The sequence below is a fragment of the Mercenaria mercenaria genome, chromosome 15 (genome assembly GCF_021730395.1).
Source record: "Mercenaria mercenaria strain notata chromosome 15, MADL_Memer_1, whole genome shotgun sequence".
In the NCBI taxonomy this organism is placed as follows: domain Eukaryota; kingdom Metazoa; phylum Mollusca; class Bivalvia; order Venerida; family Veneridae; genus Mercenaria; species Mercenaria mercenaria.
Window position 1 is genome coordinate 11,406,562 of NC_069375.1, and position 27,672 is coordinate 11,434,233.

The 27,672-nt window shown below is 35.1% G+C and overlaps 1 protein-coding gene across 1 annotated transcript; it reads right to left on the reverse strand.

Moving 5' to 3' along the window:
- Window positions 1-18,332: 18,332 nt before the first annotated feature.
- LOC128548910 (TNF receptor-associated factor 2-like) lies at window positions 18,333-27,396 on the reverse strand. Its single transcript, XM_053524541.1, has 5 exons — window positions 26,044-27,396; window positions 25,729-25,867; window positions 24,327-24,402; window positions 20,020-20,121; window positions 18,333-18,518 (listed from the first exon to the last, which is right to left on the reverse strand). Exons 2-5 carry the CDS (start codon window positions 25,827-25,829, stop codon window positions 18,387-18,389), a joined length of 411 nt encoding a protein of 136 aa, XP_053380516.1. The 5' UTR covers window positions 25,830-25,867; window positions 26,044-27,396; the 3' UTR covers window positions 18,333-18,386.
- Window positions 27,397-27,672: the final 276 nt, after the last annotated feature.

A 27,672-nucleotide genomic window follows, 5' to 3' on the forward strand; every position in this document is an offset into this window, starting at 1 on the left:
CTTCACACAAGTGGTCAGTAACAACAGTAGTTGTGCATGGGGCATGTTAGGTTCTTTCAGAAAAAAATGCAGAGTTGCGGGACTTTGTTTATTGTTACTATACTATATACATAGATACAATCTTGTGTGCACTATCTCTCCTCATCCCCTTGACACAATTTAATGAAACTTCACAAAAATGATCAGTAACAACAGTAGTTGTGCATGGGGCATGTTAGGTTCTTTCAGAGAAAAATTTTGCAGGGCTATGGGACTTTGTTTTTTGTTACTTTACTATATACATAGACACAATCTTGTGCGCACCATCTCTCCTCATTCCCTTGACACAATTTAATGAAACTTCACACAAGTGATCAGTAACAACAGTAGTTGTGCATGGGGCATGTTCGGTTCTTTCAACAACAAAAATTGCAGAGTTATGGGACTTTGTTTCTTGTTAACATACTATGTACATACAGTCTGCATAATTATGCAATCTTGTGCGCGCCTAATCTTCCGAACCCTTGCACACAATTTAATGAAACTTCACACAAGTGATCAGTACCAACCCTAGCTGTGCATGGTGCATGCTACGTTCTTTTAGATAGATATTCTGCATAGTTATGGAACTTTGTTTTTTGCTACTATACTGTATACATACAGTATATATACATACAGTCCACATAGTTATGCAATCTTGTGTGCGTCAAATTGCAGTGTACTGTGTCAGTGCATGAGGGGGGTACATTCATCACCTTTAGTGATAGCTCTAGTTTGCATTTTGAGTTCAGGGCACAAGTTCAGAATTATTCAAGATATTGACTGTAACTGTTTGGTGAATACCGGTAGGTGATTTGAGAAGCCCCACTCTGCCCACCTAAAAAAAAAGAAAAGAAAATCACATCTATATTTTTGTGCCTTAGTATTGGAGTGCATAAACTTGGTTTGTAGGTCAAAGGTAATGATTACAGCAAAGTCAAATCTGTCTGTCATATTTTGCCAAGAGCATAATTTAATTACCATTCAAGGTATTGACTTTGAACATGTAGGTAGGTGGCAATGAGATGATGTGCAGATGAACTTGTTTTATAGGTCAAAGGTCAAGGTCACACATTGAGTTCAAATCTGTCTATTGTGTTTTCTGTCTTCAAGGTATTGACTTAAAACTTGGAATAAAGGTGGGTGGTGATGAAGTGATTTGAGGAGTGCAAATGTCCACATTACCCAGCCTTCCCAACCCGCACACTCACAAACACGTTAACCCACCCTCCCCAAATTCAGTTTCGGTTTCTTTTGCCCTAGTATTCCATCACCATTGCTGCACCCCCCACCCCACAACAGCAAAGTCTTTGGTACCCTAAACCTATTCAGTATCAATGTGTGCTTATCATTTTCGTGGAAAATCAATTTGTTTAGGGATTTAGGAAAGTGTTCGGTGGAAATCATTCAACGACTTGAGAGGTCGCCGAATAATACTATCACGGGAATATTGTGAGACTGTGCATTCTATTTTGATACAGTACTGAATGATAAAATTGCACCCTTGTAATCCGGCAAAGTTTGTAGCATAGAAATGGGTTTATGGAAACATATGTAAAATTTGCAGCCATTTCCCGAAAATATGAACATGTGCACTTCAATTTGATTTAATTTTACATTCTAGCTAGTGTTTGTTACTGACGTATCATTAAAAGATATGATTAATTTGAGTGAAACATTATTTTAAACAAGTTCGCCTTTTAACACACTAGGTAACCGGATATATTCGGCACAGGATGCTATGTTCGGCGCAGGATCGATACATTGATTTGAAAACTTTAGTGGTGTTAGTATTCTTCTTATTTCAGTCTACAAAAACAAATAACCAGAAAAATCACCTTACTAGTCTTATCACGTAATAAATGAAGTTTCCAAAGCCGATTTAAAATTGACTAAGTGCATCCTGGAAAGGATCTCTATCACATTTGTTCAAAGTTGGACTTGACACCTTTTAGGGGTATGCAGGAGCTAAAGTAGAAAAACCTTAAAACAACTTCTAATAAACCACTTGTAGGATCTTCATCAATTTTGTTCAAATGGGGGCAGCCGGTCCCTTTAAGAGCCACTTAAGAGCTACTAGAGCTAGTGATGACAAGTTGTCAGCTTCTTGTGGAGAACAGGGAAATACTGTAAAAAATGTAAGAGCCATTGTTATTTTAACAGAAAGCTTTATATAACTACAGTACAAGAGGCCCAAATAGAACAAATCACTCACCTTTTCGGACAACAATGTTTTGGCCTTGCTCTATATGTACGGTCAAGATCGCAGCTCCAGGTCAAAGGTTTCAGCCTTTCATTTCGAGTCCGCTCTGTGTCTCCCAAGGGCTTCACATGTACTGTTCTCAGTGAAATCTTCAATTGTAGCATTTATGTCACCAGGGGAACAAACTCAAATCTTCATAATTCTCTATCTTGTTTTGCTTGTTTATTTTGGAGTTAACGCAGTTTCTCAACTGTATATATTTCAGCTATGAAACAGTGGGCAGTTAACCTAACCAGTATTCCTGGTTTCTGTACCAGTACAAACCTGTACTTCGCAAGTAACTGCCAACTTCCCGGCAGTAATCAAAGGCAGAGAATGTCATTGAATGATTTCAGATACAATGTCTTTTATCAAATTGTCTTAGAGAACATGCGCCTCACCCGAGGATCTAACTCACAACAAACCGATCCATAGATCTGCCCACTCCCTATTGAGCTTGTGTTTTACTTACTGAGTTAGTTGGGTAGACCAACACTTTATTATATTGACAAATGATTTATAACCTTATTTATTCAAATGTAACAAAATTGCTATATTTTTAAATATGTACATTTTACAATAATCAACTTCAGCTTTTTAGCTCACCAGAGCCAAAGGCTCAGGGTGAGCTATTCTGATAAGTCACCGTCCGTTGTCCGTCCGTAAACTTTTACTTTAAACGACATCTCCTCATAAACCGCTAGGCCAATTTCATCCAAACTTCACAGGAATGTTTCTTGGTTGAAGCTCTACATAAATTGTTCAAAGAATTGAATTCCATGCAGAACTCTGGTTGCCATGGCAACAGAAAGGAAAAACTTTAAAAATCTTTTTCTCAAAAACCAGAAGCCGTAGAGCTTAGATATTTGGTATGAAGAATTGCCTAGTGGACCTCTACTAAGTTTATTCAAATCATGACCCCGGGGTCAAAATTGACCCCGCCCCAGGGGTCACATGATCTTACATAGGAAAATCTTAAAAAATCTTCTTCTCAAAAATCAGAAGACCTAGAGCTTAGATATTTGACATGTAGCATTGCCTAGTGGACCTCTACTAAAGTTATTCAAATCATGACCCCGAGGTCAAAATTGACTCCGCCCCAGGGGTCGCTTGATTTTACATAGGAAAATCTTCAAAAATTTTCTTAAAATCAACTAGAAAGCCTAGAGCTTAGATATTTCACATGTAGCATTTGCCTAGTGGACCTCTACAAAATTTGTTTAAATCATGACCCCAGGTTCAAAATTGACCCCGCCCCAGGGGTCACTTGATTTTACATAGGAAAATCTTAAAAAATCTTCTTCTCAAAAACCAGAAGCCCTAGAGCTTAGATATTTGACATGTAACATTGCCTAGTGGACCTCTAATAGAGTTGTTCAAATCATGACCCCGGGGTCAAAATTGACCCCGCCCCAGGGGTCACTTGATTTTACATAGGAAAATCTTCAAAAAATTTCTAAAAATAAACCAGGAAGCCTAGAGCTTAGATATTTCACAAGTAGCCTTGCCTAGTGGACCTCTACAAAATTTGTTCAAATCATGATCCCCGGGGTCAAAATTGACCCCGCCCCATGTGGTCACTTGAGTTTACATAGGAAAATCTTCAAAAAATTTCTAAAAATAAACCAGAAGCCCTAGAGCTTAGATATTTTACCTGTAGCATTGCCAAGTGGACCTCTACAAAATTTGTTCAAATCATACCCCCGGGGTCAAAATTGACCCCGCCTCAGGGGTCACTTGATTTTACATAGGAAAATCTTCAAAAATTTTCTATAAATAAACCAGAAGGCCTAGATCTTAGATATTTTATATGTAGCATTGACTAGTAGACTTCTACAAAATTATTTCAAATCATGACCCCTGGGGTCAAATTGACCCCGCTCCATGGGGTTACTTGATTGTACATAGAAAAATCTTCAGAATTTTCTAAAAATAAACCAGAAGGCCTAGAGCTTAGATATTTGACCTGTAGCATTGCCTAGTGGACCTCTACAAAATTTGTTCAAATCATGACCCTCGGGATCAAAATTGACCCCGCCCCAGGGGTCACTTGGTTTTACATAGGAAAATCTTCAAATTTTTTCTAAAAATAAACCAGAAGGCCTAGATCTTAGATATTTGACATGTAGCATTGCCTAGTAGACTTCTACAAAAAAATTCAAATCATGACCCCTGGGGTCAAATTGACCCCCGTCCCATGAGGTTACTTGATTGTACATAGAAAAGTCATCAAAATTTACTAAAAATAAACCAGAAAGCCTAGAGCTTAGATATTTGACATGTAGCATTGCCTAGTGGACCTCTACAAAAATTGTTCAAATCTTGACCCCCCAGGGTCAAATTGACCCAGCCCCAGGGGTTACTTGATTGTACATAGGGAAATCTTCAGAAATTTGCTAAAAATAAACCAGAAGGCCTAGATCTTAGATATTTGATATGTAACATTGTCTAGTAGACTTCTACAAACTTTGTTAAAATCATGACCCCCGGGGTAAAATTGGCCCCGCCCCAGGGTTGATTGTACATCGGAAAATATTCCCAAAAAAATTCAAAAAATCATCAGTATGACATTTGAAACATGTAGCTCATATTACTCTGGTGAGCGATCCAGGGTCATCATGACCCTCTTGTTATTAATGTTATTTTATCTTTTCTGTATTTTTGTTATCCTCAAAACAGTGTTTGTTTCTCTTACACGTTTCCATATCATCTTGCAGATCACTTTTCATACCAAATAAACTATCAAAAAATACAATTTTTCTTTTATTTCTTTCTTAGTTTCCTTTTCCACCATGTCCATTGTTGCTGCTGTAGACGACAGAATGTTTAAAAACTTGTCAAGGTCAAGATATTTATTGGCTTGTCCGATCTTTGGAAAAAAATCTACGAGGTATTGTTATAACTTTATCATCATCTTCGGTGTCGGCGTTGGTTAAAATTTTGTTTATGTCCACCTTTTTTTCAAAAACTAGAATAGCTACAGACACTTGTTTATTAGCTCACCTGTCACAAAGTGACAAGGTGTGCTTTTGTGATCGCGCAGCGTCCGTGCGTAAACTTTTGCTTGTGACCACTCTAGAGGTCACATTTTTCATGGGGTCTTTATGAAAATTGGTCAGAATGTTCATCTTGATAATATCTAGGTCAGGTTCGAAACTGGGTCATGTGCGATCAAAAACTAGGTCAGTAGGTCTAAAAATAGAAAAACCTTGTGACCTCTCTAGAGGCCATATATTTCATAAGATCTTCATGAAAATTGGTCAGAATATTTACCTTGATAATATCTAGGTCAAGTTCGAAAGTGGGTCACATGCCTTCAAAAACTAGGTCAGTAGGTCAAATAATAGGAAAACCTTGTGACCTCTCTAAAGGCCATATTTTTCATGGGATCTGTATGAAAATTGGTCTGAATGTTCATCTTGATGATACCTAGGTCAAGGTCGAAACTGGGTCATATGCGGTCAAAAACTAGGTCAGTAGGTCTAAAAATAGAAAAACCTTGTGACCTTTCTAGAGGCCATACTTGTGAATGGATCTTCATAAAAATTGGTCAGAATGTTCATCTTGATGATATCTAGGTCAAGTTCGAAAGTGGGTCACGTGCCATCAAAAAGTAGGTCAAATAATGAGAAAACGTTTTGACCTTTGGAGGCCATATTTTTCATGGGATCTGTATGAAATTTGGTCTGAATGTTTATCTTGATGATATATAGGTCAAGTTTAAAACTGGGTCAACTGCGATCAAAAACTAGGTCAGTAGGTCTTAAAATAGAAAAACGTTGTGACCTCTCTAGAGGCTATACCCTTGAATGGATCTTCATGAAAATTGGTCAGAATGTTCACCTTGATGATATCTAGGTCAAATATGAAACTGGGTCACGTGCCATCAAAAACTAGGTCAGTAGGTCAAATAATAAAAAAAACCTTGTGACCTCTTTAGAGGCCATACTTTTCATGGGATCTGTATGAAAGTTGGTCTGAATCTTCATCTTGATAATATCTAGGTCAGGTTTGAAACTGGGTCAACTGCGGTCAAAAACTAGGTCAGTAGGTCTAAAATTAGAAAAATCTTTTGACCTCTCTAGAGGCCATATTTTTCAATGGATCTTCATGAAAATTGGTCTAAATGTTCATCTTGATGATATCTAGGTCAGTTTCGAGACTGGGTCACGTGCGGTCAAAAACTAGGCCAGTAGGTATAAAAATAGAAAAACCTTGTGACCTCTCTAGAGGCCATATTTTTCATGAGATCTTCATGAAAATTAGTGAGAATGTTCACCTTGATGATATCTAGGTCAAGTTCAAAACAGGCTCACGTACCTTCGAAAACTAGGTCAATATGTCAAATAATAGAAAAACCTTGTGACCTCTCTAGAGGCCATATTTTTCAATGGATCTTCATGAAAATTGGTCAGAATTTTTATCTTGATGATATCTAGGTCAAGTTCAAAACTGGGTCACATGAGCTCAAAAACTTGGTCACTATGTCAAATAATAGAAAAACGACATCATGCTCAAAACTTGGTCATGTGGGAACAGGTGAGCGATTCAGGACCATCATGGTCCTCTTGTTTTTATTAAGTGACTGTGTATGCCAAGAACCTGATTTGCATTTTGTCAGAATTATGGCCTTTTCGTACTAAAAGAATTTCTTGGGCAAATTTTTTGTTTAGGTCCATCTTTTCTCAAAATCTATAAGAGCTACAGCTTTGTAACTTTGCATGATACTTGTTTATCATCACTAGATGACTATAAAGGCCAAGAAACACAACTCTAACCTGCATTTTGTCAGAATAATGGCCCTTTTTGCACTTAGAAATTCTGAACATCTTCTCCAGATAGTCAGTGGAGAAGTTCCATTATGGACAGTGTAAGTAAAAACTGTACATTCAGAAATAAGTTTATTTTGCATCTTCTCCAGTTCTGTTTCCAATTCATAGCTTCAGTCCTCGTAATTTTCCTCTTATCCTCTTATTACTTGTTTATTGGTAGTAAGAGAAATTTGTCCAAGTATTGTGCCAAACTGCTTCCTGGCCTGAAAACAATGCTTCTCTTGTAAATATAGCAAAGAATGGTTGAAATTGCATCACACCTGCCCGGCGCCCCTCCACCCCTCTTTCTAAGTTTGCATGTGACTTTAAACACAAACAAAATGATTCCCATCCAATTTGCATTTAAGGCAGTAAAAAATCTTGTCCTCGGCACCAAAATCCAAGTATGGAGTGAAATTAACTCACATGCTTGTCTAAAACAAGTACAAAACTTGTAGAACGCAGCAAAAGATAGCGTTGCTTACAAGGCTATAAGTGGAACCTATGGATTGTCCATGTGAAATAAAATCTAACAAAATCAAAACAGTTTTGTTAAATAGCTCGTTGGGGAATGAAGTAGAAATACAGCCAACCCGTGCTAAAGATCACCTCCGAATAAAGGCGACTATTATAAAGTCTGCTTATAAAGACTACTATTTCCTCATCAAGTTTAACCAAAAATAGCATGTGGGACTTTTCATGCTTGACAAGACCGCATCGTATTCAGATGGCTAGCCGATATAGTAACGTAGTTTTTTTTAATACATATGTTTTCAACTAGCACATTGGGCCCATATAGATTTTTACCTCTAAGTGGCATTGTCCTTTCAAAATGATACAGATGTATTAATAAAATGCATGAAATTTAATGTTTTATCAAAATACAATTTAGAATTGGTCTAACGTGGATTCAATGTAATGACGACTATGAAGGAACGGGGATGGCAGACGGTATTGTCGCTGGAACAGTGAAGAGGGAGGTGAAAATCGCCGCCTAAATCATTTGGCAAGAAAAAGTCATCTAATTCAATAAAACAATATATTGGTTGCGTTTATTAATCCAACAGAATGAAAGCTACTACGGCGAATTATATTCACTGAAGTGTCGAGATCTTTGCCAGGAGTGGTACATAATGAAATGAGACCAAATATACGGGGTTCCGTTTGGACAATCGTGACTTTTAGTTAATACTAAACCGCGATGCACGATGGTACGATGATACGATGGAACGTGCAAACGCGATGGTACGATGACGAAAACGCGATATTACATCGACATTTCACCATCGTATCATCGCGATTTCATCATTGTACAATCGCGTTTTCACCATCGTACTATCATTGTTTCATCATCGTGCCATCGCACCATCGCCGCGTTTTCGTCATCGTACCATCGTACACAGCGGTTTAAAAAGTCACGATTGTCCAAACGGAACACCGTACAAATGCATGTAAAAAAGTAAAACTAATACTAGTAATACCTGTAATAGAATATCTATGGTTACACACGAATTTCTATCCTTTTTTAAAAAAAAATAAATACGCTCATAGGAATTGTTTAGAATTGAAACACATAATTCCTTACTAATCAAAACAGAATCACCTCCTGAGTTCTATCTTGCACACTTATTATTACCAAAAAGTATAATAAGATCTTGATAATTCGCCATCAGACCATTCGTTCACAAATCCAAAACCTTAATCTAACCTATCTATTGTCTTGTCAAAAACGGTAAATTTACAGCACCAGCATGAAAACTTGATTTCATGATGACGGCGAAAACAGGATCACGCAGTAAAGCTGGTGTAAGGCACGGGTGGAAGTAACGTATCTAGTAGATTCGCCGTAAAACCCAACTCACTCACTCCCTTCACAGATGAGTGAGGTTTATTGTACCTTAAGCAGGACATATTCTTATAAAGTAAATCTAGTAATTACTTGCAAGTGATGACTTGCCTTGATTCTATAACCAGACCTTTCTAAGGAAATGATGGAAATAATACCCACATATTTGATGAACACGTCAATATTAATATTAATTCTCATTTAATGTGCAAAGCACCACATAAATCAGAAGACACAGTCAGATGCAAAATGTAAGTACATGTACATGAAGCCTGCTAAAAAGGGAAGAGCAATAACTAAGAAAAACTGACACATTACAAACACTTCCAAGCCAGTCATCTGAATAATAAGTGTAAAGTTTTAACCAATTCCACATTTAAGAATGAGGTCAGGAGTTTGAACTGAACATTTACAACAAATCATCTTTGAAGTAATGCTCTTGACAAGACATGGACTTAAACTTTTTGAAAAGCACGAGGACCAAATATTACTAAGTCACTCATCTGTGAAGGAGTTATTTGACAACATTTCAGTCGGAAATAATTTATCGTTTTTAAAGCAGATAGGAATATATCAAAATATCTAACACTTCTTATTTCTATTTACATCTTGCAATGGAAAACACCTCAGTAATAGCGAACAGACATAAAGAATAAAAATAGCTGCAAACCAGAAATAAACAGGAGAATTGCTAATGACATCAGAGTGACGCCAGCACTTTCACGCCCTTTCATGCACATGAATAAATACAAATTATTTCATTTCTATGATATTCATAAATATGATAAAAAAGAAAATATATAATAGCATCATTAACATTTACCAAATACTAGAAGATAGTAGACTTATATTTACTGAAAATTATGTAGATTCTACTAGAGCTACATGTATTAGGGTACTGTGAAATCATTATTATTCATGGGGGACTAATTTTTGTGGATTTTGTGGTTCAGCTCAGCCATGAAATTAAGTCCCAATGAACAAATTGTGCCCTCGATAATGTAAGTTGTACGCATCAACAACAAAAGAAACAACATCATAGCCGTCCGATTTAATCCGTAGTTGTATGCATCCATTAGTACTGACCTGCAGCTTCAGTGTAGGCTCCATCAACGATAAACATAGGTATGTGTCAGAACAAAACCGACTTTCATTCAGACATTTACCTGTGGCTTGTTTACAAGATGCTGATCAAAGTGAAAGTAGATAGTAAAAATAGAAGTTTGACGTAGAATCACGTGTCAACCGCACTATTCTGCAGCTGTTATTTTATTTTTGTTTGGGCCCACTCTGCAATGTTTTACACTAGCCTTTATTTTTAAAATTCACATACTTGCACAAAGTCAAAAAAGTTAACTTAGGGTCATTAGATTCAAAACAAAATCTGTACTTGCCAAAGCCAAACATAGAAATATTTTCGGAAATGTCTCGATTATTCAGGTCCCAGTCTATGGAATGAGTTGCCTGTTGAAGTCCATACTGCAGAAAACTTAAGTTGTTTTAAACGAAAATACCTGGCATACTGGAAAGGGTCACAGGTCTAAAAATGGTTTTCAAGGGCAAATTCCACATTTATTAATTATAGAAATATCTGTGTCATTTTCTACTGTTATAATTGTGCATTTTGTACATGTGTGTGCGCATGTGTGAGTGTATGTGTGTGAGTGCCTGTGTACATATATTTCAAATTATTTATTGCATTATATAACTTTTTGTCATGACTATAATTATGTATTTCATTGCTATGTTAATTTGAAAGTCTACATTGTTGTAAATATTGTATATATGATGAGGCTCACAGGGAAGATTGGGTTACCTGACTGTGTTGCCTCTTTAAATAAAGACTTTATTATTATTATTATTATTACTGACACATTGTAAACTACTATTACTTTGGGACTATTAAATATTGTAAATTGATAACTATATTTGCGTCCGATGCATTATTATCCAATTCACATTACACATTTCTCGACAGGAAATATCACCAGCTTTTAATTTTAGATGCAGACGCGCATTCATTTTGGAGAAAAAAAAAAAATCGAATGAAAGTCTAGTTTTGACTCTTTTTAATTGGTGCCTACTTTTCATATTGAATATTTCACAGTTCTATTACGTTTTGCAAATTAGAAGAGTCGTTAATTGGTATATGATCACTCGCTAATCTCCCGCGGCATACATTGCAAATTCGGTATCCACGGTAGCGCTGTTTGACACGTGTAGGTTTCACATGTAATAACAAAATGATATACTAGATCAATTCCTGTAGAAAATAATGAAGTTTTTTCTTCTCTAAATACTGAAATCCACGAATTTACGTCCCCACGAAACAGCCGTTTTGGCCAAAACCACGAAATTTCGTGCCGATGAAATTAAATGATTTCACAGTATTTCATGTTAACAATAGTGAACGAAAATCAGTCACGGTCACGGTCATACTATCCGAAACAAATGTGGTAATTACGCATGATTAACAATGGCAAACAGTCCCGTTTACAAATTTCCAATTGTAGAAAATAAAGCAGGTGCTAAAATGGACAGTAGGAAACTATAGGTATAATTTACACTTTTATCTCTATGTATGGCGCTGTTGTCTAGTTGCAATACACTGTATGTCAAAACACCCTACTTTTGAATCTTATGAGGTAGTCTAATTTGAGATTTTTTTAAATAAAAATTTGAACATTAAAATTTTATTTTATATTAGTTTTGATGCCTATTCACATAACATGCAGTCGAGCAAGGTAAGGGGAGTAACTGCAACATATCTTATAGTCATAATAAAGGGTTGTCTTAATAAGAAGATAGAAATAACCAACAAAAAATAAACACAAATTACAGTCATTCTTACTGTTGTAAATTTTGGCATAGAGTTTAACGCAATGTTTCAAAAGTATCTCGGCCATATACATGCAGACCTTACCATCTCTCCAGGAAAGGACCTGTACTAGACTCGCAACTTTCTCACATAAAGATTCATGGTCAGTCCGGAGTGTGAGAGTAAGCCCTTTTCAAACGTTAGTCAAATAGTGTTCGCTATACAAATTGTGTTCGTTATGCAAACATTGGTTACAAGGAACTACTTTAGTTCGCTATACGGATATAACAAACCTCAGTTATAAGGAACAATTTTTAGAGGTCCCAAGTTGTTCCTTCTATGCAAGGTTTACTTTATTTCAGTGTTAACTGACTCCCAGAATTTTGTGATCATAATTCTCCCATACAATGTCAAATGAGATATTGTTGTTTTACAAGGTTTCATTAAGGTGAGGAAGCCATCCAGCTGGCTTACGGAAGGTCGGTGGTTCTACCCAGGTGCCCGCTCGTGATGAAATAATGCACGGAGGGGCACCTGGGGTCTTCCTCCACCATTAAAGCTGTCAGTGCGATGTTAAATCCAATGAAAAAAAAAAAAAAAAGGAAGAAAGCTTAAATACCTGAAACAGACTGAAAGACCCATTCAAAATACTAAAGGTCCTTATCTTATTTGACTCATCCATTAATGAAGCAATAATAATGAGAACATAAAAAGTGCATTCCACTAATGCATATTAAAAGGTAAACTATTCAAGATTATTTAGTCATTTTGTTGTACTTAATCTTTCAGCCAGTGGTTTCTTCCCTCCTGGCCATGAGACTGGTTTCAGGGATAAAGATTGCGCTTGTCTGTCTGTCCATCTGGTATGCTTTTAGTCGTTCCATGCATTTTTAGCTCGACTTTTCGAAGAATACTCACCCTGGCGTCGGTGTCGGCGTCGGAGTCACACCTTGGTTAAGTTTTTGCATGCAAGAACATACAGCTATCATTTAAAGGCATATAGCTTTAAAACTTATTTATTCTTTTTGTAGGTCAATTACCAACCTCACTGGGTCAAGTTCCATAACTCTAACATGTATTTTGAGCAAATTATGCCCCCTTTTGGACTTGGAAAATTCTGGTTATAGTTTTACATGCAAGTTACTATCTCCAAAACTAATGCAGATATTGAATTGAAACTTCACATGTGTCTTTGGGGTTATAAAACTAGTTGATAGCACCAAGTCCCATAACTCTGACCTTCATTGTGGCCAAATTATGCCCCCTTTTGGACTTAGAAAATTCTGGTTAAAGTTTTGTGTGCAAGTACATACAGCTATTACTAAAAGGCATATAGATTTGCAACTTATTTTTTCTTTTCCTAGATCAATTACCTACCTCACTGGGTCAAGTCCTATAACTCTGACATGTATTTTGGCCAAATTATGCCCCCTTTTGGACTTAGAAAATTTTTGTTAAAGTTTTGCGTGCAAGTACATTCAGCTATTACTAAAAGGCATTATAGATTTGAAACTTATTTTTTCTTTTTCTAGATCAATTACCTACCTCACCGGGTCAAGTCCCATAACTCTGACATGTATTTTGGGCAAATTATGCCCCCCTTTTGGACTTAGAAAATCCTGGTTAAAGTTTTACATGCAAGTAACTATCTCCAAAACTACTACAGATATTAAATTGAAACTTCACATGTGTCTTTGGGGTTATAAAACTAGTTGATAGCACCAATTCTCATAACTCTGACATGTATTTTGGGCAAATTATGCCCCCTTTTGGACTTAGAAAATCCTGGTTAAAGTTTTGCGTGCAAGTACATACAGCTATTACCAAAAGGCATATAGCTTTGAAACTTATTTATTCTTTTTCTAGGTCAATTACCAATCTCACTGGGTCAAGTTCCATAACTCTTAACATGTATTTTGAGCAAATTATGCCCCCTTTTTGACTTAGAAAATTCTGGTTAAAGTTTTACATGCAAGTTACTATCCCCAAAATAATGCAGATATTGAATTGAAACTTAACATGTTTCTTTGGGGTTATAAAACTAGTTGATAGCATCAAGTCCCATAACTCTGATATTTATTTTGGTCAAATTATGTCCCCTTTCGAACTTAAAACTCTTTTGATATTTAACATTTTGGGTAATAATTTCCTGCTTCTGTGACAATATTTCGAATAGTCGAGCTTGGCTGTCTTACGGACAGCTCTTGTTTCATATCTGGTCCATAACCCAGCTGTTCGTCAAGGAATTTGAATATTACTTGACAAAAATGTTCCCCATAATACAACATATCAAGCACAACACCAAGACATGTAGCTTAAAGGTTCAAGGTCACGCTTTCAGGTCAAATGTCAGTAGGAGATTTTCTGGTGTACTCAACCATGCATCGAGGGATTTTAATACTACTCCTGACAAATGTTTTAGACTTAAAGAGATAATGTGATGCACACCATCCTGACCTATAGCTCAAGGTAAAGGTCACACTTGGAGGTCAAAAGTTTATAAAATCTGTTTTGTGTCCTCTCTTTAGCTGTTCCATCTTTTAAGGGATTTTAATATTCCTTCGTACAAATGCTGCTATAACCAGACAATGTGTACATGTAAGACTCAGTCCCTAGCTGAAAGGTTAAGCAAAGATTTTAGGTAATTTTTCTTGTCCAGTCTGTAACTTCTTCATGTTTGCTTCGATATTTAAAGGTGCAAAATAAAGACAAATGAATAGACATAAATCTTAAAAAAAGACTACACATTTTGAAATATAGTACTAAACATTACGATAGCCGTGCAATATTCCCTTGAAATCAACAAATGTACAGAGAAACAAATTATTGTTTCTGTATTTTCTTAGACTGACATGGGGGGTCATTTTGTCCTACTTTCGTGTTTATCGCTTTTCCGTAATCGGTCGGAAATTCTTCGGGATCACGTGATTTTAAAATTGTTTCAATCGAATATCCATTTAAGACGTGCAACAAAATAACTGTATTTCCATGATGGTAATTATGCACGACTTGCACGAAAAATATGAGATGTACAAAATTTAAATTTAAAATTGACAGTGACATATATTAGGCCAAGACAATGTGTTTAATGTCTAAAATCTTATTAAATTAATGTAGCCATGTGTACATAAATAAGTGTATTTAGGTAAATTTCAATCATACTTTGTTTCTGCAGTGTAAGACAGTTACTCATTTATATTCTTAAAATTATACTGAAAAGAGATTAACTGAAAAAGTTTACAGACGAAGTTGTAAAAACACTTTTATTCGGGAAGGGCCTGAATTGTCCTTATGAAACTTGTAGTATAGCTGTATATTACCTGTATTATAAGAATGATTTTCATGAAGTTTTTGTGAGTTACAAAATTGTTGAATTCCATGTTCTATGTTTGTAAAAATCACGTTATCGTTTGGGCATATGATATATTTTGCATCTATTTATAAATTATAGCCTCGTTTCGGAGGATTTTTCCAAAAAAGTCCGAAGATGCTCGACGGGTTCGTAAGCAGTCTGAAAGCATACTTTCGGTTTGACATAGGCAACATTTTTTGTTTATTTGTTAGTTATTCTTGAACATATTCATGACTATTTGGTCAGAACCGATGCAGTGGGCCATATTTTCAGTAAATAGGAAGTCTCAGCTACAAAATCTGGTTTTCTTATAATACTCGTTCGGGTTTTAGTAATGGACCTTTAATTATATATAAATAACTCGACATAAACATTCAGCTGATGTGTCATAAAAGCCCAATTAGAATATCAATAGTTTCATTTCTTCAGTTGCTTCCTTTCAATATGGTGCAGTTTTTGTCCATTTTACTACCAATTTAAATATAAAATAAGACATTTTTTCAAATAAATTGAGATTTAAAAGAAATTTACAACTGTACATGCATGTAAATTCAAACCCAACCGTTTTACATCATAACATATTGTGTATATCATGATGTAGTTAATACATCATTGACTAGGTTATAATGCAGTTCAGATAAAAAGTTCCTTTCTGGTAGCAAAGTCTGTACTACATAGCAATACTGGTACTTTATTGACTTGTTAATATGAGATTGCATGACTCACATCCTGCTATTCAGTTTTGATAAGGACTGCTATATGACAACCTTTGATCCATATTCCCGTAGCTGGTTACTTAAGACAGTTTCAGACAGTGTTGTTATTTGCTTTTTCCTGAAAACAGTGCTGGGCTTTTCAAATTGGCAGAGTAAACCCAAGAATTAGCAATTGACAAATTTTAAGGTCATTTCTATCTGTGAAATACAATAACAGATGAATAGTTTTAAAAACACATTTATTGCCTTATATTACATCAAATATAACATAAATGAAAAATTGCCATGTTATTAAGCCATTTTTCACTTAAAGTGGAATTATGTGCATTTTTCATGTACAAATCTAGTTTAAATAGGAAACCAAACTCTTCCTGTTACCAGTATGAAATGATAAGTTTCCAAATATGACTTTTCTTATTTTGACAGTTCTTTTTTAAAGAAAAATTCAAAATGCATTCAGGAGTTGCTTCCCTTCAGCTTCTGAAATCTCAGCTTATAGGTAATGGAGATCACTGCATAGAAGATTGAAGGAAAAAACTATTTTTTTGATTTGTACAATTTCTTTATTTCTAAAGCATCAACTTCAAATACTTTTAAGGCATTATCATTAATTTAACACATTCAGATACATGGCAACTGAAAATTGCTTTTATAAAACATTCACCAAAAACCCACTATGTGCAGTAAGATGTGCATAATGCCACTGTAAGGTAGTATGTTGTATAAACTTGAAATGATGACAGAGCATCATGTATCTGTAAAACAAAGAATAAGGCCCTGATCCGGAATACGGAAGCGTCAAACCATGAAAAATAGAAACTTTTGTTATATTGATAAAAGATTAATGATATGAATATAAACGTTGATGTGTGAAAACTTTGCAAACTTCATCTCAGACATAAGCATGCAGACTTTATTGAAATCTTGACTAGACTATTACATATTTTCTTTTATCAAATGAAAAACAATATGTAAATTTACAGTTATGACAGATTCATTCAAATCTACATTGTAAAAAATTTTCTGTATGCAAAAATTTCATCAGAACTATTTTTCTGTAGACTCTCATTATGAAAACTTGATTGTAGTTAAATAAAAGCCTACACAGTAGAAAAAAAAATGAAGTGAACATGCAGAACTACAATAACATGTTACAAAGATCTTACATTGCATATTGTTACTTGTTTTACATGCTAGACATTTGTCTAATTCCTCATCAAACTCGATATTCATTATAATAATTTAATTGATATTCTTTATTTTTTATTTTGCAAGTTTCAAGTTCCGGACGTGTGATAATCGCTTGTGAAAATGACAATGTGTAGATAAAACACACACCTTTTCGAGAGTATTCAGGGGAAATAAGCCATGTAATTTTTTTTGGAAGGCACTTTTTTTGTTGGTATAAAATGTATTATAAAAAGATAAACAAACATAAATTGATACTTTTATGTTGTTTTTAGACATAGAAAGGTGATATGTAAAGAAAAATGTTGAAAATAAAAACCATTCCTATGACCTTTAAGGTAGTTCTGCACATTTGGATCGAAATATTTTCTACAATGTAGAATTTGATTAAACTCTGATTTTTCAAAACTTCAGAATATACCTAGAAAATTCAGCAAATAAAAAAGATAGGGTCGTGCGCTTGAGTTTTTGCTAGACTGCTTTGAAAATTTTTGACCTCATGCAATATTTCATAATGGGAGTCTATGGGAAAATCATAACTTTTATAACATTTTCCCGAATAGAATTTTTTCTACAATGTAGATTTTGATGAAGCTTCCCATGGTTGTTAATAAACATATGGACTGTAATTTGGTGAAATAAAATGTATAGGTCAGTATGCTTATTTTTGAGATATTTGACCAACATTAAAGTGAATGGGACATATTATGCTAATTTTAACTTATTATTTTGATTTTTTTTATCCTGCCATATGTTTTACTATCATATTTTGACTTTAACAATATATCAACAGTGCCATTGTAATAAATTTACTCACAGGTTTCTATTAATTCATAAACTGATTTTCTCTATATTCTACGTTTTCCGGATAAATAACGTTACGCCATCACTTCCGGTTTTTCAAACGTGCAGAACTACCTTAATATCAATAATTTTATAATTTGAACAGGTTGCCTTCATTGTTGTACAGCAAGGTGTACCAGGTAGAAGATATAGAGCATGACCCAAGCTCTCATGTAATCTACTGGACTACAGCAAAGGTATGAATTGGTATAATATCAAGATAATGATGGTTTATAATTGGAATAAAACAGCAGTTTTATCTATTAACATTGAAATTAAAAAATGAATTCTTAAGAAATTTAAGAAAAATTCAATTTAAGGGTTAATGAAATGCTAGTTATCGCACACTTCCAGCTCTAAATCTATACAATCCCATAGTTGAACTAAATGTTCAATTGTAAATCTAGAGAGATGCAGGTTTCATGACTTGCCTTTACATTTTTACAAATTCTGTTCAACATATACTAAAAGTTTTGTTGTGTGCAAACTTGTATAAACAAAACATTTGGTCTCTGTACAAGAAAATTGTGTAATCCTGGTTAATCCAAAATTTTACTGAATGTTTCTGTCATGAGGTGGACTGCAGATGGAACACTGTAGGTTTAATATCATGCTGGTCAGCTTGTTGAATATCTGATAAATATATGAGCAATTCCTTCCTTGGCATGGGTTTTTGATATGGTTCTGAAAAATAGATTCATGATAGATTACTTGTAGTTATAAGTCATTACAAATAACCATGAGAATACAATTTTGATTTAGTTCTTAAGTCATTGATTATTGTGTAATGTTCAACTTGACTGTTAGAAAAATAAGGAGGGCTTCTGTTTTTACTCAGGTATAACCATTATTGCCAGGTGAAAGTTATGGCATAGTTATCTTCATTGCCCCTGCTACCATCAAAACTAACACAAGAACTGCTAAGATAAATGAAATGGCTGAGTATTCCCATTCTATCTGGAAATATTGATCTCTACTGGGTAGAGAGTATGAAGCTTGTAGATCCAGGAGTATTTCCTGTTACATCTTATATTTTTGTGGTATTTACAGTCTCTAGGTCACAGTGCATGATTTCAATGATTTTGATTTGATATCATACTATTGCTGCACGTTTAGTGTGTAGTCTTTAATGCCTTGAGACTTTACATATATACTTAGGATCTATGTTGCTTCTTTTAAAGAGGCATACATATATTTGATATGTCTTAAGTTATCCTCATCTTTGGAGTTGTTTCACTTTCGCTCTCTGTTCTGCAGTGCTATATTGTTAGTGCCTGCAGTAACTATCGTGCTGGCTTTGGTTGCATTATATAAACCAAACTTGCCTTGTTGTTACGGTCAAGTCCTCTGAAGAAGTTCACAACTGCTGAATGAAACCGGTCAGGGAAGATATCTAACCAACAAGAGAGCGTGTCCATGGCTCACACCAAGCCACATCACAATATAACATAAGAACTGCATTTATGGTGATCATTGCTTTCCAGGGAGTCTAGTTTTACCTTTGAATTTTTGGTAAGAGGCAGACAACTCTTGGTTTGAGGTCAGGTACCCCAGAGTACAATATTAGAGGGTTCAGATGTTGTAAAAGAAAATTTTATGGTAACATTGTCTATTTGACAGTAGCTTGAAATTACCATAACCTTAACATTATCAACTGATATGAGTGAGAGGGCAGAGAGAAATAGTTTAGGATGTCAATTGGGAAAACGTCCCCATTCAACCTCTAAAATGTTCCTTGTCATTGTTTCCCTTAGTACTTTCTTATGTTACTCCAAACACACTCATTCAACTCTGCCTTCCCCAGTTACACCAGAAGATATTGTAAAATGTCTATAGTATCGTATTGCATCAAGATCCACTGTTTTCTGGTAAGCAAGTATTTTCCAATTGTTGAGCACAATTTCCTTCACAGTTCTTTATAAGTTTTATTAAAATTGAAAATGATTGCTGAAAATGCAGCTTGTATATTCCCAATCCTTGATCAATCTGAAGAAATTAGTTACATCTAGCAGATTTTATAGTCGTAGAAACACTAATTCAAAAGTAGGCAAACATTGGAATAGTACTGAATTAATTTTTTATATGAAATACATTGAAAACATTGGAAGTCTCTTAAGTACTTTTAGGTAGGAGAAAGGTAAAATAGAAGTGTCGTGTGAAAATAAATTTTAGGATGAATAATTACCTTCATAATTTCTCTGTAGTTTGCTACACAGCCGCACTCCCTGCACTGTGCCTCCAGTTTGTAGATATCGTACACTACAGCCTTGTCACCATATATGAACTCCTGTGGAATATATAGAAGATGATTGTTTGTTTCAGTGTAAGATTTAAGTATCTTCAGCAAGTGAACACTAGATGTAATATTTTTGGTATCATTTGTGTACAGACTGATTATGCGGGCTAAATATGCATGCCGCTATCGGTATCGAGGGTATACAGATATGCCACTCTGGGCATCCTATGTATACAGACTGGCCATTCTTGCTATACATACAGACATCTAGGGAAAAGCCTGGCTATACATACAGGCAACAATAGGTACTGTGGATATAGAGACAGATAACATGGGTACCCTAGTTATACAGGAAAATTATCCTGGGTATACATACATACATGCACATTCCACTATGGGTATCTTAGTTGTACAATCATTCACTCTGGGTGTTTTGTATATGCAGAAAGGCCACCCTGGCTATACCTACAGATCACCATGGGTATCATGGGTATACAGAAAGGCCTCTCTGGGAATCCAGTGCATACAGACAGGTCATATTGGCTACCCATGTATACATACAAGCAAATATTGGTAAACTGAATATACAGACTGGGTATTCTAGACATACAGAAGGGCCAACCGAGTTTCCTTGCTTTAGATATTCTGGGTATACAGGCATGTCATCCTGGCTATACAGTTGTATATATTTTTTTTTATAGGCTAATAAGGGTATCTTCGATTTACATACACACCATTCTGGGTATATTGTCATGACATGCCATCATGGCTATACATTCAAGTCACTTTGGATGGCACTGGTATATAGACAGGTTACCTATGTATCCAAGGTATAGAACCAGGCCACTCTGTGTAGTCTGGATATACATATTCTGCTTATTTTTGTCCATATTGATCTTTGTATTATTTGAAAATCTCTTTTTAACGAATTATCTGCCCATTTTTAAGTTTTCATGGATACTCATAAGTATGTAAATGAGAAAATTTGATTAAGTGTTTGTAAATAAATATACAATGCCCTGGCTTCATTTTGATACCATTGTTGTTATTCTACAGTGATAAATGACCAAGATACAAGGTATTTTATGTGACACTCATGAAAATATGCACTGAATGACCTTTGACTCATTTATTTCACTGTAAAGGGCCTCTCAACGGCAACTACCGGGCAAGTCTTGTGGCACCTAGTAGATAATTTTAACATAGTAGTCGTCTATCTTCAGAGAATGCCTACGCAAGTCACAATTTTGAAAACTCTAGGCATACTATCATACAGCCAAGTTAAATTTTACTTTCTATAAAGGTACTTCAAAATCATAAATATGACAAAACGAAATATGTTCGAAACTTTCCTAAGAATCGGCACTGGATATCATTAATGTTTAAAAAACCTTTAATTGCAATAAATATTTATATGTGATCTGACAATATTAGAGACATTATATAATATCACAACAATCGTGATTTTTCCGTGAGGACCGTGTTTTAACCTCATGGTGATGAACATGTACATGAAGTTTTATTTAAATATTCCCAACCACTTTCTAGATATGGCTCCGGACGGACGGACAGGCGGACAATGCCAAAACTATATCCCTCCGACTTTTGTTGGGGGATAATAAAAATGAAAATATGATAAGCCATCAGTCTGATTTGAAATGTAAGGTGTCAGCATTTTACTTCTAGACAGCATAAATTTTTTATTTACTCTTGTTTGTTTCCAGACCAGTTATCTTTAGACCTATTTTATGGTTAAAATAGACTGGCCTTTTTTCTTACGGAACCACTGAATCTGCATTTAGTTTAAAACTTACTTATTTTACAAAAATTAATGTTGTATTGAGTTCTTACAAGTTATATTTACTTTGGGACTTGAGATCAGTACTAAACTCAAATTCTAATGTGCTTGTCCCTGTTAAAACATGCTTACGCTAGAATGATGTCACGATAACGTGCAGTAGCGTCAAAGTTTTTGTTGCGACTAAGAAAGAGCGCTACTATATTTTATCTACCGTTTTAGATTAAAGGCATATTAAAATTGAAATAATTTATAGTAAAAGAGTGCTTTAACACTATTTATACACTCACACAGCCCTCGTGAAATTATTATGCCCAACGTATAACCTGCCATCATGCATAAATAGTGTTAAAGCACTCTTTTGCTATAAATTATTTCTTAAGTACCTGGTAAAGGATTTTGGAAACAAGAGTTAAAGAGCAGGCAATTTGGAAAATATGCAGGTCCTATAATTTATGGTTGCAGTGTTAAGAAGCCTTTATAATTCATTTGCTACATCTTAAGCTTTTGATGCTATAGCAACAAAAACAAAAAATTCTGTAAGAATATTTTTATTGCTTTATCCCCCGCCACAAGTGGTGGGGGGTTATAGGAATGGTCTCCGTCTGTCCGTAACACTTTTGTGTCTGCATCATATCTCCTAAACCCCTTGAAGGATTTTTATGAAACTTTGGTCAAATGATCACCTCATCAAGACGATTTGCAGAACCTATGAGTCAGCCATGCTGGCTGAAGGTCAAGGTCACAACTGAAGGTCAAAGGTTTGAGCCTTCCATTTTGTGTCTGCTCTATATCTCCTAAACCCCTTGAAGAAATTTTATAAAACTTTGGTCAAATGATCACCTCATCAAGACATTGTGCAGAATTCATGAGTCAGCCATATCAGTTCAAGGCCAAGGTCGCAGCTAAAGGTGAAAGGTTTACCCTTTCACTATCCATAACAGTGGCGGTGGGTTTAGCTGTATATCAGACTGCCTTGTATTGCTCTGCAACAGTGCCATCCTTTCTTGTATTACAGCTCTTATTGCTCTTAAAAAACTAGAAACCACCTCAGTAGACTATTGGAAGAGCGCGCCCTCTTCAAATGTGGGAGGTTGTGGGTTCCATTCCTGGCAGCGTCATACCAAAGATGTGAAAAATTATAAATACTAGTAGCTTTCTCTCTTGATGCTCAACATTAAGAAGATAGAACTAGGACTGATCAGCCTGGTATCGGTAAAATGTGACTTGGTGGGGTATCATGTCACATGTCTATGGCTTGATATTCCAATGAGGCTGCACTATACAGTTGGGCATTGGGCTCACTGTTACAAGTAGACAGTATCACCATCATTTATATGATTGAAAATTGCTGAAAAACACTAAACCGGAACACACATGAAAACGTCTAAGCAGCCATTTTGATGTGGTTAAAGAAAAGATGAAAAATAAAAAGGCAAAAAAGTTGTCAATAAACATTTTTAGCTCATCTGATTTTTTGAAAAGAAATGATGAGTTATTGTCATCACTTGATCTGGGTCGGCGTCGGCGTTGCCTGGTTAAGTTTTATGTTTAGGTCAGCTTTTCTCCTAAACTGTCAAAGGTATTGCTTTGAAACTTCTTGCAACACTTGTTCATCATCAGTAGCTCACCCTGTACAGCAAGAAACATTACTCCATCCAGCTTTTTGCAAGAATTATGGCCCCTATTGGATTTAGAAAATCAGATTTCTTGGTTACGTTTTATGTTTAGGTCAGCTTTTCTCATAAGCTATCAAAGCTATTGCTTTAAAACTTGCAACACTTGTTCACCATCATAAGCTGACCATGTACAGGAAGAAACATAACTCTGTCCTGCTTTTTGCAAGAATTATGGCCCCTTTTGGACTTAGAAAATATCAGATTTATTGGTTAAGTTTTATGTTTAGGTATACTTTTCTCCTAAACTATCAAAGCTATTGCTTTGAAACTTGCAACAGTTGTTCACCATCATAAGCTGACTCTGTACACCAAGAAACATAACTCTGTCCTGCTTTTTGCAAGAATTATGGTCCTTTTTGGACTTAGAAAATCATGGGCAAGACAATTTTTCTGTTGTACAAAAAAAACAGATGAGCATCAGCACCCGCAAGGCGGTGCTCTTTTGTTTTATAAGTGTTCAGTAATAGACCAGCCCTGTATTGTCCAGTATGACAGTCCGGGCTGGTATGAACACATTTACCTACAATCATGTTCCAGTAAAGTGGTACAGCAGCATGGTAGACTTGATACTGTATTGCATAATTTGCTACAGGTACATAGTTTAAAAATTCTCAGTGTGCAGTTAATGGTGTTAGTTCTGATGGATCTATAATTTCCTTCAAAAAGGAAGAACTGTATAATGAATATTTTAATGCATGTATATTGCATCTAAACCTTGGCAGATTTCAAGAAGAAAATGATTCCAGTAAAAATTCAGTATTGATGTAAAATAGACTTACTATTCCCAGATTGAAACAGTCTTGTTCTTCAGGCACTTCATCTTCAACACATAGAATACATCGCTGTCTGCCAGTCCTAATTCAGCAAAAAAAAATTTCTTTGTAAGGTGGTATGACAATGTTCTGCTCTGTAAACTTACTCAAAAACCAAATTTCTGCCATAAAATGAATCATGAGACTTATAACTTACGATAGGAAGATTTTTTATAAATTAAATGTAAGGAGGCTGTCAGTTACCTGCTGGGAATAAGTTGCTGCTGAAACTCTCGAAAACAGCGAAATTTAGTGATTGTTCTTACCTAGTGGAAGTAATGTTAAACATACATTTGAAGAAAAATAAACTATGAATACCATTGGAAGAATCTTATGAACTTAGTATTAACAAATCTTTCAGTTGATGTGTTAGAACTATAGTAGAAATAATAAAGATATGGCATCTCACCATAACCATAACTTTTAGTTCATTTTGTCAGGGTTCTTTTGGCCAAGCAGTTTAAGTTGGTGACTTAAAATCACTACCATCACTATACACAGTGATCTGCTGAGGATCAAAAATAGTGGGGACAAAATTAATGTCCCCTTGGTATCAAAAATGTGGTGACATTTTCAAAATCTTGGTGACAACAACTTTTGATCATATGTCAATGATATAAATAAGTAACATTAGAATTGAAGTATCAGTTGTAGTCCAATAATTGGTACTTATTAAATCATCCCTCCTGAAATTTGGAGTTACTTTACTTTTAGGCTTCATTCAAATTTTCTGCACACTTTGGGGTTTAATTTTGTGATAATATTTAGTATTTGAGATGACAGGGCAGTCAACAGATTTGTTTCCATTTCACCTACCAAGACATTGGTGGAGAACGGTAAGCAACAGTGGGCAGAGAACTGTATACAACGTCGAGGTTTCTGTAGTCTATGGAGCTGTTTATGAAGTGGCATAAAGTAATAGAAAGTAAATCATTAGAATGAACCTTTTTCTTATCTGCAAATACAGAAACATAGCTTAAAATTGTTCATTGTCTCTTTGCTGGCAAGTCAAAGTGACATTTTTGTGGGAAACTCTTCAGTTGGGATGCGAAAGAAATGTGAACGATTCGAACTCAGTTCCGGTTGTCCACACACACATTTGTCCCCAAAATTTTGGTAACGCAACAATCGGTGTTTCTAGACCGATTTTTGCGTGACAATCGTAATTTTACGCGACATTTTCGCGATATCGCGGCCTCGGCAGATCACTGCTATACAATGACTTTCTGAAGACTGGTGTTCCTACACCAGTGCCTATCTAAAGTAATTCTGGAGGGATTGGTCTTTCCTTCACTGTTAAAAGCTGGAAAGTCACCTTATAATCTGTGGCCATGTGATTGTAAACCCAGTGAAAAACAAACAAACCTACCTTCTTTTGAAAAAACACCCTTTACAAAATCTGTGACCATTTTTGGTCTGCACTGGTCTCTTCAACAACCTTCCACAGATAAGACAATAGTATTGCTGCATGTTGCATTCACAACCACTGCTTAGCTGTCTTAATATTTCTGCCAATAAAAGACAAAAATTGGTATGGTGCATCACATTGTGTTGGTGGGAAATGGGGAGAATAGCATGCCTTTTGGCTTTAAAACTTTAATGAAATGTGTTGTGATTATTTTTAATGTTTAGTTTAGAAAAAAATCTTTTAAAGAAAGCATTCTCAAAATTGCTCTTACATTACCTTTCACAGATAGCTTCTTTCACTTCTGAAATTCTACACAATTTAAGCAGGTCAAATTGACTCAGTTTCTTTACTTCCGTCTCACTTTGCGCATGCACATTCTTCATACGTTTCCGGTTTCCCATAAACTTTAAATGTCAATAAGTTTTGGCACATGTTCAAAGATCCATCGATTTAAACCTTTGATATATTTATTGATCTGTTTAAAGATATGTAATTTCAGACTTTCAAAATGTAAAATCTGAAGTACTGACATAAACAGTGGAGCAAATTGTTATGTTGACGAGTCCGATTTATTAATATTTTAGACTTTTTAAATAATATGGCTGATGTGCAATTTCAGTGTCCTACTAGTTCCATACTAGTTGACCTGCTGATGAGTGTTTCAGTTTCTTAACCACGGAGTCTCCTTATGAAACCGCTTACATTTTTTTTGAACGTTTACTAAATTAGAGTCATCGAATGTCAGTAGTTTCATCCTGGTGATAGATCTTTTCCTGAAATGTTTTCTTTCGTAGCTGATCCTCTCCATTTTCGAAACTTGATTCCCCTAGTATACATAGTAGAATCACTGTGGATGTTTGCCATCAAAAAATTGCTGATCCTTTTTTTATTTAAACATCAGATCAGAGACTTTAGACTCTTTTTGTATCAGAAACCCACTTTTGAAGGTCTCGCATTCAGTTAAGCAGTTTCTGGTTCTATTGGTACCAGAAATGTGTTTTGTACTAAGAGAGATTTAAACAGTACTTGACAGGCTGGTTTTGAAATAAGTCCGTCTAAAAATTTAATTTTTGTTTGTCTGATAGACTCGCAACAGTTTCACTTATTCTAATTTTGTTTTAAAGAATGTCGAACAAGATTTGAATAATGAAATTATTATATTTAAAATGTGTATTGGTAATTCTTCCTTTTAACTTTTTTGTCAACAAGGTCTGTGGTACTTTATAAAGTTCACACATTAAACATTATATTATTATTTCTGTTCCAAAAACATCTTTCAGCATTTTTCAGATTTCTGTTTCTTCTTAACTGTTTTCATATTTTTATAATTGTCAGTTATTTAAAAAACTTTCAGTTAAATTTTTTCTCCAAATATTCCTGTTTTGAAGTGTTTCTGTGAGATTATCTAGTGAGAACTAAGTTTGTTTCTTCTGAAGCAGTTTTGTTCATGATTTGATACTGTATCCATTTTTATTTTGTACTTATATCATTTACTTTCTCAGTTTAAAATATATACTGTTTCATTTTTGAAGGTATAATTTTGTAATCCATAGTATGAAAATCTAATTCCCCACTTCTGCTTTATATCCACAGAAACTGTTTACTTAAAGGTTTTCCAACACATGGGCTTTAAATATATTTCAAACCAGTCAATCGTTCTTGATAAATGGCACTAGATCTAGCTGATAATTTAGTAATAGGTACGGGTACCCATTGATTTTATAGGTGATCAATAATTCCTCTGTCTGATCAATAAAAGTTGTAGAATATAGATTTAAGTGTTTATAGTGTGGTTGTGGTTGTAAGGCTTGATTTATATTTCCTCTGAGGAGTAGGTGGGGGAATGATTTAAGATAATACCAGATTATGTCTTGACAATATAGCAGTACTTTGTAGGGCACATTG

What these genes read in the sequence shown, in the direction of transcription:
- LOC128548910 (XM_053524541.1), bottom strand. Translation starts at nt 25,829, where the DNA reads ATGCAGCAATACTATTGTCTTATCTGTGGAAGGTTGTTGAAGAGACCA. An exon ending in GGGTGTTTTTTCAAAAGAAG is followed by an intron (nt 24,403 to 25,728) that starts GTAGGTTTGTTT and finishes TTGCTGAATTAG; the next exon opens with GACTGGCAGACAGCGATGTA. An exon ending in ACTGTTTCAATCTGGGAATA is followed by an intron (nt 20,122 to 24,326) that starts GTAAGTCTATTT and finishes TATATTCCACAG; the next exon opens with GAGTTCATATATGGTGACAA.